The sequence below is a fragment of the Heptranchias perlo genome, chromosome 43, assembly GCF_035084215.1.
Source record: "Heptranchias perlo isolate sHepPer1 chromosome 43, sHepPer1.hap1, whole genome shotgun sequence".
NCBI lineage: Eukaryota > Metazoa > Chordata > Chondrichthyes > Hexanchiformes > Hexanchidae > Heptranchias > Heptranchias perlo.
Genome location: NC_090367.1, coordinates 3,412,112 through 3,429,146, shown reverse-complemented (window position 1 = coordinate 3,429,146; position 17,035 = coordinate 3,412,112). Strand labels below are relative to the sequence as shown.

General features: G+C 51.0%; 1 protein-coding gene across 1 annotated transcript; it reads left to right on the top strand.

The window, feature by feature from the left end:
* The first annotated feature begins 13,942 nt into the window (after positions 1-13,942).
* On the top strand, positions 13,943-15,570 carry LOC137306512 (insulinoma-associated protein 1-like). The gene has a single exon (XM_067975778.1). It carries the CDS (start codon positions 13,943-13,945, stop codon positions 15,080-15,082), a length of 1,140 nt encoding a protein of 379 aa, XP_067831879.1. The 3' UTR covers positions 15,083-15,570.
* Positions 15,571-17,035: the final 1,465 nt, after the last annotated feature.

Here is a 17,035-nt window from a genome sequence, read left to right as displayed (position 1 = left end):
CCCGGGTATCTGTTATTCTATATATAAACCCCCCGAACCCCTCGATTAGATTCCAGTCTGTAACTCACTCCCGGGTATCTGTTATTCTATATATAAACCCCCCGACCCCCCCGATTAGATTCCAGCCTGTAACTCACTCCCGGGTATCTGTTATTCTATATATAAACCCCCCGAACCCCCCGATTAGATTCCAGCCTGTAACTCACTCCTGGGTATCTGTTATTCTATATATAAACCCCCCGAACCCCTCGATTAGATTCCAGTCTGTAACTCACTCCCGGGTATCTGTTATTCTATATATAAACCCCCCGAACCCCTCGATTAGATTCCAGTCTGTAACTCACTCCCGGGTATCTGTTATTCTATATATCAACCCCCCGAACCCCCCGATTAGATTCCAGTCTGTAACTCACTCCCGGGTATCTGTTATTCTATATATAAACCCCCCGAACCCCCCGATTAGATTCCAGCCTGTAACTCACTCCCGGGTATCTGTTATTCTATATATAAACCCCCCGATTAGATTCCAGTCTGTAACTCACTCCTGGGTATCTGTTATTCTATATATAAATCCCCCCGAACCCCCCGATTAGATTCCAGTCTGTGACTCACTCCCGGGTATCTGTTATTCTATATATAAACCCCCCGATTAGATTCCAGTCTGTAACTCACTCCTGGGTATCTGTTATTCTATATATAAATCCCCCCGAACCCCTCGATTAGATTCCAGCCAGATTTGAAAACGAGGGTGGAGAACTTTAAACTCCGTCCGTTATAGGACTGGGGGCCGATGTCGGTCAGCGAGCACAGGGGGAGCAAATATTTATTTTTAAAACAAATTATGCTTGATGGAAGCGAGCAAAAAGGCAGAAGCTGTGACTGCCCACCGACTCGGGGACAGGTCCGGGCCGGGGAAGGGGGACGCTGAGAGCATCTTTATTCTGTTAAAAATGTTTGCAGAGGGCCAGGCCTGAGAGGCCCAGGTAGGCCAGTTCTGGTTGAATCAAGTAGTTGGAGGTGTGCGAGAGTGTGGAGCTGCTCAGATTGGTTGAGTTACCTGGTTTCTGATAAACTCTAAGGATGGACCTCGATTCAAGACTGGAACCCCCTCATTTTCCTCCCCTCCTCCCCTGAAGATGCCGATCCTCGCTGGGGGTATCGCTCCCCCAGGGACCTGGCTGCCCTCCGGGACCTCACTCAAGTGGGCTACTGTTAGGGCTCGAGCCCGGACACTGGAGCTCGCGAGCGGGCTATTCGACTATGGGAAGCGTCACAGTCCAGCTCCATTTCATTGTCGCATTATCCAGCAGGGCCTAGTGAGCGGGCGTGGAAGCCCTGGCTGGTAGTTCCCGCACCCCCCCCAACCCCCGTCCCCTCCCATCGCTGACCCCAATGGCACTGAGCTCGATTCCAGGCCACCTTTAGGAGCACGAGGAGGCCATTCAGCCCCTCGGGCCTGTTCCGCCATTCATTTAGATCACGCCCGCTCACTAGGCCCTGCTGGATAATGCGACAATGAAATGGAGCTGGACTGTGGCGCTTCCCATAGTCGAATAGCCCGCTCGCGAGCTCCAGTTTTCGGGCTCGAGCCCTAACAGCAGCCCACTTGAGTGAGGTCCCGGAGGGCAGCCAGGTCCCTGGGGGAGAGATACCCCCAGCGAGGATCGGCATCTTCAGGGGAGGAGGGGAGGAAAATGAGGGGGTTCCAGTCTTGAATCGGCTCCATTTACCGCCTCTGCTCCGTATCCCTCGATACCCCTTCCCCAGCAAGAATCTATCGATCTCAGCCCCAAATGACCCCCCCCCAGTAATCCGCAGCCTTTTTGGGGGCCGGGAGGGGGGAGGTGGAGAGTTCGAGATTTCCACTCCCCTTTGTGTGAAGAGATACTTCCCGACATCACCCCTAGTTTTAAGATTCTGACCCCTCGTTCTTCATTGCCCCTCCAGAGGGAATACTTTCTCCATAATAACAGCAGATTTTAATTAAAATAGTCACTGTCATTCCTCCAATGTTCACGGGCTGTCTGAGGTGGCCATGTTCATGTTGTATCTTTGTAAAAAAAATAAAATGTACATAATCGTTCTGTGTCCCGATTGTGTCTCGCAGGGATCCTGCCTCTCTCTCACTGAGTTCAGTCATTTTGCCGACAGTACAGGCAGTAAAGGCCCCTCCTGCCCCTTTAATTTTCAGTGGCTGCCAGTGCTGGCCAAGGTGGGCAGCATTTCAAATCCCCCCACCCCTCCTGCACTAATGGACGGCCCGGTCCTGTTTCTATACTTGCCCTGAGCGACGCCGAGAGCTCGCAGCTGTATGTTAATGAGAACTGACAGGACGGTACTCGCTCAGGGCGATGCTTGGCCAGTGCCACATCACACAACTCTCGCTCCCTCTCTCTCTCTCTCTCTTCCACACTCTCTCTCTTCCACTCTCTCTCTCTTCCACTCTCTCTCTCTTCCACTCTCTCTCTCTTCCACACTCTCTCTCTTCCACACTCTCTCTCTTCCACTCTCTCTCTCTTCCACTCTCTCTCTCTTCCACACTCTCTCTCTTCCACTCTCTCTCTCTTCCACACTCTCTCTCTTCCACTCTCTCTCTCTTCCACACTCTCTCTCTTCCACACTCTCTCTCTTCCACACTCTCTCTCTCCCACACTCTCTCTCTCTCACACTCTCTCTCTTCCACACTCTCTCTTCCACACTCTCTCTCCCACACTCTCTCTCTTCCACACTCTCTCTCCCACACTCTCTCTCTTCCACACTCTCTCTCTCACACTCTCTCTCTTCCACACTCTCTCTTCCACACTCTCTCTCCCACACTCTCTCTCTTCCACACTCTCTCTCCCACACTCTCTCTCCCACACTCTCTCTCTCTCACACTCTCTCTCTTCCACACTCTCTCTTCCACACTCTCTCTCCCACACTCTCTCTCTTCCACACTCTCTCTCTCACACTCTCTCTCTCCCACACTCTCTCTCCCACACTCTCTCTCTCCCACACTCTCTCTCTCTCACACTCTCTCTCTCCCACACTCTCTCTCTCCCACACTCTCTCTCTCTCACACTCTCTCTCTCCCACACTCTCTCTCTCCCACACTCTCTCTCCCACACTCTCTCTCTCCCACACTCTCTCTCTCTCACACTCTCTCTCTCCCACACTCTCTCTCTCCCACACTCTCTCTCTCTCACACTCTCTCTCTTCCACACTCTCTCTCCCACACTCTCTCTCTCCCACACTCTCTCTCTCCCACACTCTCTCTCTCACACTCTCTCTCTCCCACACTCTCTCTCTCCCACACTCTCTCTCTCTCACACTCTCTCTCTTCCACACTCTCTCTCCCACACTCTCTCTCTCCCACACTCTCTCTCTCCCACACTCTCTCTCTCACACTCTCTCTCTTCCACACTCTCTCTCCCACACTCTCTCTCTCCCACACTCTCTCTCTCCCACACTCTCTCTCTCCCACACTCTCTCTCTCTCACACTCTCTCTCTTCCACACTCTCTCTCTTCCACACTCTCTCTCTCTTCCACACTCTCTCTCTCCCACACTCTCTCTCTCTCACACTCTCTCTCTTCCACACTCTCTCTCTCTTCCACACTCTCTCTCACTCACTCACTCACTCTCACTCACTCACTGTCTCACTCACTCTCACTCACTCACTGTCTCTCTCTCTCTCACTCACTCACTGTCTCTCTCTCTTTCACTCTCTCTTTCACTCTCTCATTGTCCCTCTCTTTTTCACTGTCTCTCTCTCTCTTTCATTGTCACTCTCTCTTTCACTGTCTCTCTCTCTCTCTTTCACTGTCTCTCTCTCTCACTCACTCACTGTCTCTCTCTCTCTCACTCACTCACTGTCTCTCTCTCTTTCACTCTCTCTTTCACTCTCTCATTGTCCCTCTCTTTTTCACTGTCTCTCTCTCTCTTTCGCTCTCTCTCTCTCTTTCACTGTCTCTCTCTCTCTTTCACTGTCTCTCTCTCTCTCTCACTCACTCACTGTCTCTCTCTCTCTCTCTCACTCACTGTCTCTCTCTCACTCACTCACTGTCTCTCTCGCTCACTCACTCACTGTCTCTCTCTCTCTCTCACTCACTGTCTCTCTCGCTCACTCACTCACTGTCTCTCTCTCTCTCTCACTCACTGTCTCTCTCTCTTTCACTCTCTCTCTTTCACTCTCTCTTTCACTCTCTCATTGTCCCTCTCTTTTTCACTGTCTCTCTCTCTCTTTCATTGTCACTCTCTTTCACTGTCTCTCTCTTTCACTGTCTCTCTCTCTCTCTCACTCACTCACTGTCTCTCTCTCTCACTCACTGTCTCTCTCTCACTCACTCACTGTCTCTCTCGCTCACTCACTCACTGTCTCTCTCTCTCTCTCACTCACTGTCTCTCTCTCTTTCACTCTCTCTCTCTTTCACTCTCTCTCATTGTCCCTCTCTCTTTTTCACTGTCTCTCTCTCTCTTTCATTGTCACTCTCTCTTTCACTGTCTCTCTCTCTCTCTTTCACTGTCTCTCTCTCTCTCTTTCACTGTCTCTCTCTCTCTCTCTTTCACTGTCTCTCTCTCTCTCTTTTTCACTGTCTCTCTCTCTCTCTCTTTCATTGTCTCTCTCTTTTTCACTGTCTCTCTCATTGTCTCTCTCTTTTTCACTGTCTCTCTCTGTCTCTCTCTCTCTTTCACTGTCTCTCTCTCTCTCATTGTCGCTCTCTCTTTCACTGACTCTCTTTTACTGTCTCTCTCTCTCTCTTTTTCACTGTCTCTCTCTCTCTTTTACTGTCTCTCTCTCTTTCACTGTCTCTCGCTCTCTTTCACTGTCTCTCTCTTTTTCACTGTCTCTCTCTCTCTTTTTCACTGTCTCTCTCTCTTTCACTGTCTCTCTCTCTTTCACTGTCTCTCTCTCTCTTTCACTGTCTCTCTCTCTCTTTCACTGTCTCTCTCTCTCTTTCACTGTCTCTCTCTCTCTTTCACTGTCTCTCTCTCTCTTTCGCTCTCTCTCTCTCTCTCTCTTTCACTGTCTCTCCCTCTCTCTCTTTCACTGTCTCTCCCTCTCTTTTTCACTGTCTCTCCCTCTCTCTCTCTCTTTCACTGTCTCTCTCTCTCTCTCTTTCACTGTCTCTCTCTCTCTTTCACTGTCTCTCTCTTTCACTGTCTCTCTCACTCACTGTCTCTCTCTCTCTTTCACTGTCTCTCTCTCTTTCACTGTCTCTCTCTCTTTCACTGTCTCTCTCTCTCTTTCACTGTCTCTCTCTCTTTCACTGTCTCTCTCTCTCTTTCACTGTCTCTCTCTCTCTTTCGCTCTCTCTCTCTCTTTCACTGTCTCTCTCTCTCTCCCTTTCACTGTCTCTCTCTCTCTCTCTTTCACTGTCTCTCTCTCTCTCTCTTTCACTGTCTCTCTCTCTCTTTCACTGTCTCTCTCTTTCACTGTCTCTCTCACTCACTGTCTCTCTCTTTCACTGTCTCTCTCTCTCTCACTCACTGTCTCTCTCTCTCTCTTTCACTGTCTCTCTTTCACTGTCTCTCTCTCTCTTTCACTCTCTCTGTCTCTCCCACTCTTGTCTCTCTCCCTCACCTCACTTCTCTTTCTGTCTTTCCCACACTCTGTTCCTCTCATCTCTCCTTGATCCCTCTCTCTGTCCAATAGGGATTCACACCAAAAGCAGCCCGGGTTTAAACAGACAGGGCCCACCCCTGGGGCCCAGTGAGCAATGATCCTCTCCCTTATCTCAAGTAGCAAATTCTTCAATCAATCCCTTTAATAAAAGACACCCTGTGTTGGTAATCTGTATCGGGGGGGGGAGACGGGGGGCTGAGGGAGGAGGGCGCTGGGGAGGTGGAGGGTAATTTAATCTGTGGATTGAGCGATGTAGAATGGGCAGGGGGGAATTGATTAGAAATCTCCATAATCAATAAAAAGTTTTTAAGATTCTCCTCTCCTCCTCCCCTCTTCCTCTACCCCCTCTCCTCCCTTCTCTTCTTCCTCTCCCCTCCTCTCCCCTTTTTTCTGCCTCTTCCCTCCTCTCCTCCCCTCTTTTCTTCCTCTCTCCTCCTCTCCTCTCCCCTCCTCTTCTCTCACCTCCTCCCCTCTCCTCTTCCTCTCCCCTCCTCTCCTCCCCTCTTTTCTTCCTCTCTCCTCCTCTCCTCTCCCCTCCTCTTCTCTCCCCTCCTCCCCTCTCCTCTTCCTCTCCCCTCCTTTCCTCCCCTTTTTTCTGCCTCTCCCCTCCTCTCCTCTCCCCTCCTCTTCCCTCCTCTCCTCTTCCCTCCTCTCCTCCCCTCTCCTCTTCCTCTCCCCTCCTCTCCTCCCCTCTCCTCTTCCTCTCCCCTCCTTTCCTCCCCTTTTTTCTGCCTCCCCCCTCCTCTCCTCCCCTCTTTTCTTCCTCTCCCCTCCTCTCCTCTTCCCTCCTCTCCTCCCCTCTCCACTTCCTCTCCCCTCCTCTCCTCCCTCTCTCCCCTCCTCTCCTCCCTCTCTCCCCTCCTCTCCTCCCCTCCACTCTACCTCCTCTCCCCTCCTCTCCTCCCCTCCTCTCTCCCCTCTTCTCTTCCTTGAACTCCTCCCCTCTTCCTCTATCTCCCCTCCCCACCTAGCAGTATTGATAATGAAGAACCTCGAGGCTGAATCCAGCCCCGGGTGTACTGAGGCCAATTAGATTTTATTAACGGTTAGTTGATGCTGCTTCCTTAATTGGGTCTGCAAATCCGTGCGATCCAATCAGAGGAGTGGAATCTCAGGAGCATGATGCCAGGTCGAATATCAGGTACACCCTGACCGTGATGCCCACCATAGTCGAACATCAGGTACACCCAGCAGGACCGGGCCCGACCGTGATGCCCACCATAGTTGAATATCAGGTACACCCCGACCGTGATGCCCACTATAATCGAATATCAGATACACCCAGCAGGACTGGGCCCGACCGTGATGCCCACCATAACCGAACATCAGGTACACCCAGCAGGACTGGGCCCAACTTTGATGCCCACCACAGTCGAATATCAGGTACACCCAGCAGGACCAGGCCCGACCGTGATGCCCACCATAGTCAAACATCATGTACACCCAGCAAGACTGGGCCGGACTGTGACGCCCACCATAGTCAAATATCAGATGCACCCTGCAGGCCCAGGCCCGACTGTGATGCCCACCATAGTTGAGCAACCGGCCAATACACCTTCTAGGCTCAACAGGAGCCGCTCGGGAAGGGTATCAGAGGGCCGACAGAGCCATGGGACTGCACCCCGGTGCGAGTCGGCAAATCCAACGAGAGGAGGGCGAGAAAACGGGGCAGAGGATTTGCAGGAGTTTTCACATTCAGCTGACTTGGGCTCCGTGTTAAAATCTGATTCCAGCCGGGTTCACACAGATACAGCTCAGTGACAGCCCGCATGAACCAGGCGTGGCCTCTCCCTGTGTCAGCCCCCCGTCCAGTGGGGAGCACTCTCGCCTCTGAGTCTGAAGGTCGTGAGGTCGTGGGCTCGAGTCCCGCTCCAGAGCCCCGTAATCCAGGCCGACGCTCCCCAGTGCCGGTCCCGAGGGAGTGCTGCACTGTCGGAGGGTCAGTACTGAGGGAGTGCTGCACTGTCGGAGGGTCAGTACCGAGGGAGAGCTGCACTGTCGGAGGGTCAGTACTGAGGGAGCGCTGCACTGTCGGAGGGTCAGTACTGAGGGAGCGCCGCACTGTCGGAGGGTCAGTACTGAGGGAGCGCCGCACTGTCGGAGGGTCAGTACTGAGGGAGCGCCGCACTGTCGGAGGGTCAGTACTGAGGGAGCGCCGCACTGTCGGAGGGTCAGTACTGAGGGAGCTCCGCACTGTCGGAGGGTCAGTACTGAGGGAGCGCCGCACTGTCGGAGGGTCAGTACTGAGGGAGCGCCGCACTGTCGGAGGGTCAGTACTGAGGGAGCGCCGCACTGTCGGAGGGTCAGTACTGAGGGAGCGCCGCACTGTCGGAGGGTCAGTACTGAGGGAGCGCCGCACTGTCGGAGGGTCAGTACTGAGGGAGCGCCGCACTGTCGGAGGGTCAGTACTGAGGGAGCGCCGCACTGTCGGAGGGTCAGTACTGAGGGAGCTCCGCACTGTCGGAGGGTCAGTACTGAGGGAGCGCTGCACTGTCGGAGGGTCAGTACTGAGGGAGTGCTGCACTGTCGGAGGGTCAGTACTGAGGGAGTGCCGCACTGTCGGAGGTGCCGTCTTTCGGACGAGACGTTAAACCGAGGGCCCCGTCTGCCCCTCTCAGGTGGATGTAAAAGATCCCACGGGCCGCTATTGGAAGAAGAGCAGGGGGAGTTCTCCCCGGTGTCCTGGGGCCGATATTTATCCCTCAACCAACATCGCTAAAAAAACAGATGATCTGCTCATTATCACATTGCTGTTTGTGGGATCTTGCTGTGCGCAAATTGGCTGCCAGGTTTCCCACATTACTTTATGTCAAAAGTACTTCATTGACTGTGAGGCGGTTTGAGGTTGTGAAAGATGCTGTACGAGTGACACACCACAAACCTCACTCCTTCTGGTTTTATTCTCTCTCCCCTTCACCCCCCCGCTCCCCCGGAAAGAGGGAAAGGTTTTTTTTTAAGAAAACGAGAGAGGCAGGTCGGAGAGAGGGAGTCGAGAAAAGAGAGAGAGAGAGGCTCGTTCACCACTGATTGATGAGGTCCTGTTGTTTCGGCACTCCGGCAGGGGTTAATAAGATGTGCAGCTTTATGGTAATGCAGGAGTCGGGGGCCCGGGGCGGGGGGGTGCAGGATGGATGTGTGTCTGTCGGCCCTCGACCGCACGAGCCAGTCCCCCGGGGGAGGGAAGGAGAGGTGGGGGCTACCGACTGTCGCACAGCCCCCAGCCAGATGCAAATCAGCCAAAACACAAAGAGGTCATGTGCCATGCAGACTTTTGTGTGTGTCTGTGTGTGTGTGTGTGTGTGTGTGTGTGCATCAAAGCAGCACTTCATTTAATTGTCTCTCCTTAAAACCCCGGCTCGATGAGGGGAATTTCCGACACCCGGGGCGGCTGAGACGTTTCATGAGTTGTTCCCCCCCACCCCGATTAAAATGAACTCTACGCCAGTCCTTCTGGTTTTATTCTCTCTCCCCTTCACCCCCCCTCTCACCCCCTCGTTTCTAATGCGTGGCTGAATCTCTCTTTTTTTTTAAACCTCGGTGGGATCTTGCTGTGCACTAACGAAAAGGCCGCACTTGTGCCTATCATAACCTCAGGAAGCGTCTTACGGCCAATGAAATACTTTTTTTTTTGAAGAGTAGTCACTGTTGGAAATATAGGAAACTTTGTTCTTTTTCTTTCGTGACTTCTTTAAAGAAAGATTTCTTTTAATCCCATTATAAAAGCTTTTATTATTTAAGTCATCGCGGCTGGAACATTCTAGGGATTCGCCTTGTGAAATCAGAAAGTAAGAAATGGTTTTTTGGAGACCAATTTTCGTGCCCTGACGTGGCAAAGTCTCTCACTCGCAGACAGGCGCTGTTCGCAGACACAGGGCCCTTTAACGAGACCGGGGACCCAGGCTGGTCAGGGGGCAGGAAGGTAGCAGACAGGCAAAAGCACAGCCCCAGGAAGGGCCTTAAAGGGGACCCTGCTCGAAGGTTGGGAGGGAGGCGGGCGTGCGGAGATGCTGAGCGAGGGACGAGGTTGCTGAGTTGAGAGTGGAGGGTGAGGGTAGCTGGTGGGTTTTGAGTTTGAGATTTCACTCCGGGTGAGTGCGTCTCTCCCTCATCACTGCTGTTTTCTGGCAAAGATGTTGCCAAACAGAAGGAAAAAAATGGTGACTAATTATTAATGTGTTTGAGACACAGTTTCATGTAAATTATAAACTTTAATTGTACATAAGTGTAGATTTCTTAAATTGGTCATTAAAAATCCACCAACATTTCTCCAATGTATTTTCCTGAAATTTAAAAAATATTTGTTTGAGACATTTTTCCCTCTCTGTATATATCACTCTCTCTCTGTATATATCACTCTCTCTCTGTATACATCACTCTCTCTCTGTATATATCGCTCACTCTCTCTGTATATATCACTCTCTCTCTGTATATATCACTCTCTCTCTGTTTATATCACTCTCTCTATATATATATATATATATTACTCTCTCTCTCTGTATACATCACTCTCTCTCTGTATATATCGCTCACTCTCTCTGTATATATCACTCACTCTCCATATATAGTACTCTCTCTCTCTGTATATCACTCACTTTCTCTCTGTATATATCACTCTCTCTCTGTATATATCACTCTCTCTTTGTACATATCACTCTCTCTTTGTACATATCACTCTCTCTTTGTACATATCACTCTCTCTCTGTATATATCACTCTCTCTTTGTACATATCACTCTCTCTTTGTACATATCACTCTCTCTCTGTATATATCACTCTCTCTTTGTACATATCACTCTCTCTCTGTACATTTCACTCTCTCTCTGGATATATCCCTCACTCTCTGTATATATCACTCTCTCTCTGTATATATCACTCTCTCTCTCTGTATATATCACTCACTCTCTCTCTGTATATGTCACTCACTCTCCGTATATATCACTCTTTCTCTCTCTGTATATATCACTCACTCTCTCTGTATATATCACTCTCTCTCTGTATATATCACTCACTCTCTCTCTGTATATGTCACTCACTCTCCGTATATATCACTCTTTCTCTCTCTGTATATATCACTCACTCTCCATATATATCACTCTCTCTCTCTGTATACATCACTCTCTCTCTGTATACATCACTCTCTCTGTATATATCACTCTTTCTCTCTCTGTATATATCACTCACTCTCCATATATATCACTCTCTCTCTCTGTATACATCACTCTCTCTGTATATATCACTCTCTCTCTCTATATATCACTCTTTCTCTCTCTGTATATATCACTCACTCTCCGTATATATCACTCTCTCTGTATGCGTCACTCTCTCTCTGTATACGTCACTCTCTCTCTGTATACGTCACTCTCTCTCTCTGTATACATCACTCTCTCTGTATATATCACTCTCTCTCTGTATATATCACTCACTCTCTCTCTGTATATATCACTCACTCTCTCTCTGTATATATCACTCACTCTCTCTCTGTATATATCACTCACTCTCTCTGTATATATCACTCACTCTCTCTGTATATATCATTCATTCTCTCTCTGTATATATCACTCTCTCTGTATATCTCTCTCTCTCTCTCTCTCTGTATATATCACTCACTCTCTCTGTATATATCACTCTATCTCTGTATATATCACTCTCTGTATATATCACTCTCTCTCTCTGTATATATCACTCTCTCTCTGTATATATCACTCTCTCTCTCTCTGTATATATCACTCACTCTCTCTGTATATATCACTCTATCTCTATATATCACTCTCTCTCTCTCTCTCTGTATATATCACTCTCTCTCTCTCTGTATATATCACTCTCTCTCTGTATATATCACTCACTCTCTCTCTATAAATCACTCACTCTCTCTGTATACATCACTCTCTCTCTCTGTATATATCACTCACTCTCTGTATATATCACTCTCTCTCTGTTTATATCACTCTCTCTCTGTATATATCACTCTCTCTCTGTATATATCACTCACTCTCTCTCTGTATATATCACTCTCTCTCTCTCTCTCTGTAAATCACTCTCTCTCTCTGTATAAATCACTCTCTCACTCTCTCTGTATATATCACTCTCTCTCTCTCTCTCTCTGTATATGTCACTCTCTCCATCTCCATCTCTCTCTTTCCTCTCCGTTTCTCTCTCTCCACCTCTGTTTCTCTCTTTGCCTTCCTTCTCTCTTTCTGTCCCTCTTTCCTCTCCCTCATGTGCTCTCTCACTCCCTCCCTCTATGTATATGTCAGTCTCTATCTCCTCTCTTTCCTCTCCCTCACATGCTCTATCTCACTCCTTCTCCCACTCTCTGTATATGGCACTCTCTCTTTCTCTCTCCTCTCCCTCCCTCTTTCTATTTCTGTATGCCAGTCTGCCTCTTTCCTCTCCCTCAGTCTCACTCTCTCTCTCTCCCTCTCCCTCACCCTCACTCTCATTTCCTCTCTCTCTCCCTCACTCTCAATCTGTCTCTCTCTCCCTCAGTCTCGCTCCCTCTCTCTTTCCTCACCCTCCCTCTCTCTACTTCTGCATGTCAGTCTCTCACTTTCCTCTCCCTCACTCTCTCTCTTCCCTCTCCCTCACTTTCCTCTCCCTCACTCTCACTCTCTCTCTTTCCTCTCCCTCACTCTCACTCTCTCTCTTTCCTCTCCCTCACTCTCACTCTTTCCTCTCCCTCACTCTCACTCTTTCCTCTCCCTCACTCTCACTTTCCTCTCCCTCACTCTCACTCTTTCCTCTCCCTCACTCTCTCTCTCTCTTTCCTCTCCCTCACTCTCTCTCTTTCCTCTCCCTCGCTCTCTCTATTTCTGTATGTCAGTATGTCTCTTTCCTCTCCCTCACTCTCTCACTCTCTCTCTTTCTATCCTCTCCCTCACTCTCTCTCTCTATCCTCTCCCTCACTCTCTCTCTATCGTCTCCCTCACTCTCGCTCTCTCCTCTCCCTCATTCTCTCTCTATCCTCTCCCTCACTCTCTCACTCTCTCTCTCTCTATCCTCTCCCTCACTCTCTCTCTCACTCTCTATCGTCTCCCTCACTCTCTCTCTCCTCTCCCTCATTCTCTCTCTATCCTCTCCCTCACTCTCTCTCACTCTCCCTCACTCTCTCTCACTCTCTCTCTCTCTCTCTTTATCCCTCTCTCTCTCTCTCTCTTTATCCCTCTCTCTCTCTCTCTCTATCCTCTCACTCTCTCTCTCTATCCTCTTTCTCTCTCTTTATCCCTCACTCTCCCTCTCTCTTTATCCCTCTCTCTCTATCCTCTCCCTCACTCTCTCTCTCTATCCTCTCCCTCACTCTCTCTCTCTATCCTCTCCCTCACTCTCTCTCTCTACCCTCTCTCTCGCTGTCTCTATCCTTGCTCTTTATCCCTCTCTCTCTCTCTCTCTCTCCCTCTATCCTCTCTCTCTCCCTCTATCCTCTCTCTCTCTCTCTACCCTCTCTCTCGCTGTCTCTATCCTCGCTCTTTATCCCTCTCACTCTCTCTCTATCCTCTCTCTCTCTCTCACACTCTCTCTCTCTCCCTCTATCCTCTCTCTCTCTCTCTCTCTCTCTCTCTCACACTCTCTCTCTCTCCCTCTATCCTCTCACTCTCTCTCTATCCTCTCTCTCTCTCTCACACTCTCTCTCTCTCCCTCTATCCTCTCTCTCTCTCTCTCTACCCTCTCTCTCGCTGTCTCTATCCTTGCTCTTTATCCCTCTCTCTCTCTCACTCTCTCTCTCTCTCTCTCTATCCTCTCTCTCTCGGCTTTGTGTGGATCAGACGGCCTAGGGTCTCAAGTCTGATCTGCTGCAAACAAAAGAGGCGGCTGAGTTGGATCAGGCGCATTTGGAGGCGTTAAGGGACCTCTATCCACCAACCCCCACCCCCTCCCCTTCTCTCTCTATCTTTCTTTCCTTGCCTCTATTGAATTCGGACAAAGCCCGGCACGTGGGCATTGAATAGAAGCAGGACAAAAGGGGCCAGACTGGACGTGTGGCGCTCTGGTAGCTATTTACATAATGGGGAGCGAACACGCGTCGGGAGCAGGTACATCTGCTGCCTCCTGGGAGACTAGTCATTCCCTCTTGGATCAGATTACGCTCTTTGTCTGATTGGTTGCCCATCCTGAGCCATCTGCTTGAGATGGACCAGACAATGAGGCCGTGCAGTCTTTAAATAGTCAGAGCAGGGCTGCGATCGAACAGTTCCAAGGAGGGGGGACTTGCTGCCTTAAGGGGCCTTTGCTTGCTGCTTCTCTTCTCCCCCCTCCCCCACTCCGGCACTCCCCCCACCCCACCCCACCCCCCCGCCCCAAAGCTGGTGTGTCCTTGACTCAGACCCGCACGTCCTCAGCCAAAAATGCCGCGGGGGTTCCTGGTGAAGAGGACCAAGAGAGCGGCCCTGGTCTCGTACAGGGTGCGCTGCAGCGAGGAGGAGGGGGAGAGGGTGCCCTCCCCCTGGGGAGGGGAGGGGGACGCCCCCTCTCCCCAAGCCCCCCGGCCCGGCTTCGGCCTTCCCGTCGCCCCCGGCGCCCGGGCCCGCAGTCCCAGCCGGCCGCTGAGCAGGCCCCTGGGTTCCAGCTCCCCCGTGCTGGCCGAGTCCTTCCCCAGCCCGTCGTCCCTGGCCTGCTCGCTGGGCCGGGGCGTCTTCCTGGCCTCCGTGTCCGACCAGGAGGTGGAGATGGGTTCCAACTGCGCCCCGGAGCATCCGGCCGAGAGGCAGCAGCCGTCGGTGGTCAAGGCCAAGGCCCGGGGCAAGAGGCCCAGATTGGAGAGGAAGACCGTTAAGGACGAGGTGACCACTTCCCCGGTCTTAGGACTAATGATTACCAAGGAGCGGATGGAGGCCTTTCAGCCCAGCGCTGGGGCCAGACCTCTGGGGGAGTTCATCTGCCAGCTCTGCAAGGAGGCGTATCCAGGAGCTCTATCGCTGGCCCAGCACAAGTGCTCCAGAATTGTCCAGGTGGAGTACCGTTGCCCCGAGTGCGCCAAGCTCTTCAGCTGCCCGGCCAACCTGGCCTCCCACTGCCGCTGGCATAAACCCAGGAACCCGGGCGCCCCCCAGGCCCAGGAGGCGGCCGGAGAGGGTGGCAAGAGCCAGCGGGAGGGCTGGGCCCGGCCTCCGGAGGACGAGTTGTTCGACTGCCCGCTGTGCAGCAAGAGATTCCGGCGGCAGGCCTACCTCAGGAAGCACGCGGCCACTCACCGAGCCCCCGTGCTCTCGCCCGGGAGCCAACGGTTCATCCAGCGGGCGGAGGGCGCCAAGCCGGGCGCTGTTACCTCCTCCGTCATCGTCGCCGACTCCTCGCCTCCTCCTCCTGCTCAGCCCGGACTCCAGCTGACTTTCCGAGGGGCCGAGGTTCTCCCGGTCAAACCGTACCCCGAGATGTCCTTCTCCTCCTGCCCGGTCCTGAGCAGGCACGTCAAGGGCAAGTGTCACCCTGTGGAGAACAGGCAGGTGGTGGTTTTCCAGCTCTCCGAAGCCCATACAGTGATCTGAGGATCGGAAACCTCCCAAAAAAAACACGGACTGATGAACGCAGCCCCGGTCTTATTTATTCTGTGTGTGTGTGTGTGTGTGTGTGTGTGCGTGCGTGCGTGTGTTTGTGTGTGTGTGCGTGCGTGTGTTTGTGTGTGTGCGAAACTGTGTGTGTGTGTGTTTGTGCGTGTGTGTGCGTGCGTTTGTGTGTGCGTGCGTTTGTGTGTGCGTGCGTTTGTGTGTGTGTGCGCGCGTGAGTGTTTGTGTGTGTGTGTTTGTTTGTGTGTGTGTGCGCATTTATGTGTGTGTTTGTGCGTGTGTGTTTGTTTGTGTGTGTGCGTTTGTGTTTGTTTGTGTGTGTGTTTGTTTGTGTTTATGTGTGTGTGTTTATGCGTGTGTGTGTGTTTATGTGTGTGTGTGTTTGTGTGTGTGCGCGTTTATGTGTGTGTTTGTGTGCGCGTGTGTGTTTATGTTTGTGTGTGTGTTTGTGTGTGTTTGTGCGTGTGTGTGTTTATGTGTGTTTGTGCGTGTGTGTGTGTTTATGTGTGTTTGTGCGTGTGTTTGTGCGTGTGTGTGTGTTTATGCGTGTGTTTGTGCGTTTGTGTGTGCGTGTGTGTGCGTTTGTGTGTGTGCGTGTGTGTGCGTGTGTGTGAATGAGTAAAAGTTGTAAAGAACACGAATAAACCCGTCTCGAAACGAGTGTGAGGGAGTTTTCCAGCCTTGCATTTTCAGTGTCTGTAATAATGAAATGGTCCAAGACAAGTATAAATTATATAATTTATTTATCTATTGCTTCTTTTGTTGTTAATTATATAGAGAATGCTTTTTGTACAAAATCTTTCTGCTGCTTGTACTTGGGGAGGGGGCAGGTTTTGAAAAAATATCCATTTTTGTACAGCTGAACTTTGTATTTTTCTCGATGGCATTTTTTGTCTGCCTGAAATGAAACCCCAAAATCTTCTCTTGGAGTTTACGAAGGGTCACCTCTCAGCTGTAGCGGTGTTCATTTTAAGTGTCGTTTGTTTCTGAGATGCTTTTAAATAAAATGTCAAGACATTAACTTGCCTGGTGTTGAAGTTTCCCTATCGATGGAGGGAATCTGCGGAACGCGGCTCGCACTGGGGTAGACCGGGACACCAGGAACAGGAGGAGGCCATTCAGCCCCTCGGTCCTGCTCTGACTTTCAATTAGGCCACAGCTCGTCTGTATATCACTCCATTTTCCCACCTAGCTTTAAGACTACGTCCCCTCGTTCTTGATTTCCCCCATCAGAGGAATTCATTTATCCTCGACAAGCAACCTGTCCTCATAATTTAACCCTTTTAGCCCCGGTATCATTCTGATGAATCAACGCAGCACCCCCTCCAAGGCCAATGTGTTCTTCCTGAGGTGCAGTGCCCAGAACTGAACGCAGTATCTCCAGATGGGGGCCTGCCCACAGGTCTGTACAACTGAAGCATCACTCCCTCCCTCCCCTTTGTATTCCAGGGATAAATGCCAACACACCATTCGACTTTTAGATTGCGATTTGTACCTGTTCACCAGCTTTAAACAATTTGTGCACTCAGTTTGTTCCTTAGTTGGACTGCGAATTCATCTTTTACGTTCAAATCGTCCCGTTCATTCCCCAGCATCCAGATTTCTGCTATCCTGAGTGCGAATGACAGAGGAGATTTTCTGTTAGCTTGTTGGTACGTCAATTTAAATCTCAAGGCTTTCTCCGCGTGTCAGAGGAATAAAAGATCTCCACGCAAACTCTTTAAAGCTTTCTCGCAGACTTTTAAAGACGTGGGTTTCACACTGAGCTGGAGTTAGGTGCAGACTTGATTGGGACCCCATCCACCACCCTAAACATTCACTCCCTTCACCACCGGCGCACCGTGGCTGCAGTGTGTACCGTCCACAGGATGCACTGCAGCAGCTCGCCAAGGCTTCTTCGACAGCACCTCCCAAACCCGCGACCTCTACCCAGGC

Excerpts from the sequence above, each read along its gene's own strand:
- LOC137306512 (XM_067975778.1), top strand. The coding sequence starts at position 13,943 with ATGCCGCGGGGGTTCCTGGTGAAGAGGACCAAGAGAGCGGCCCTGGTC.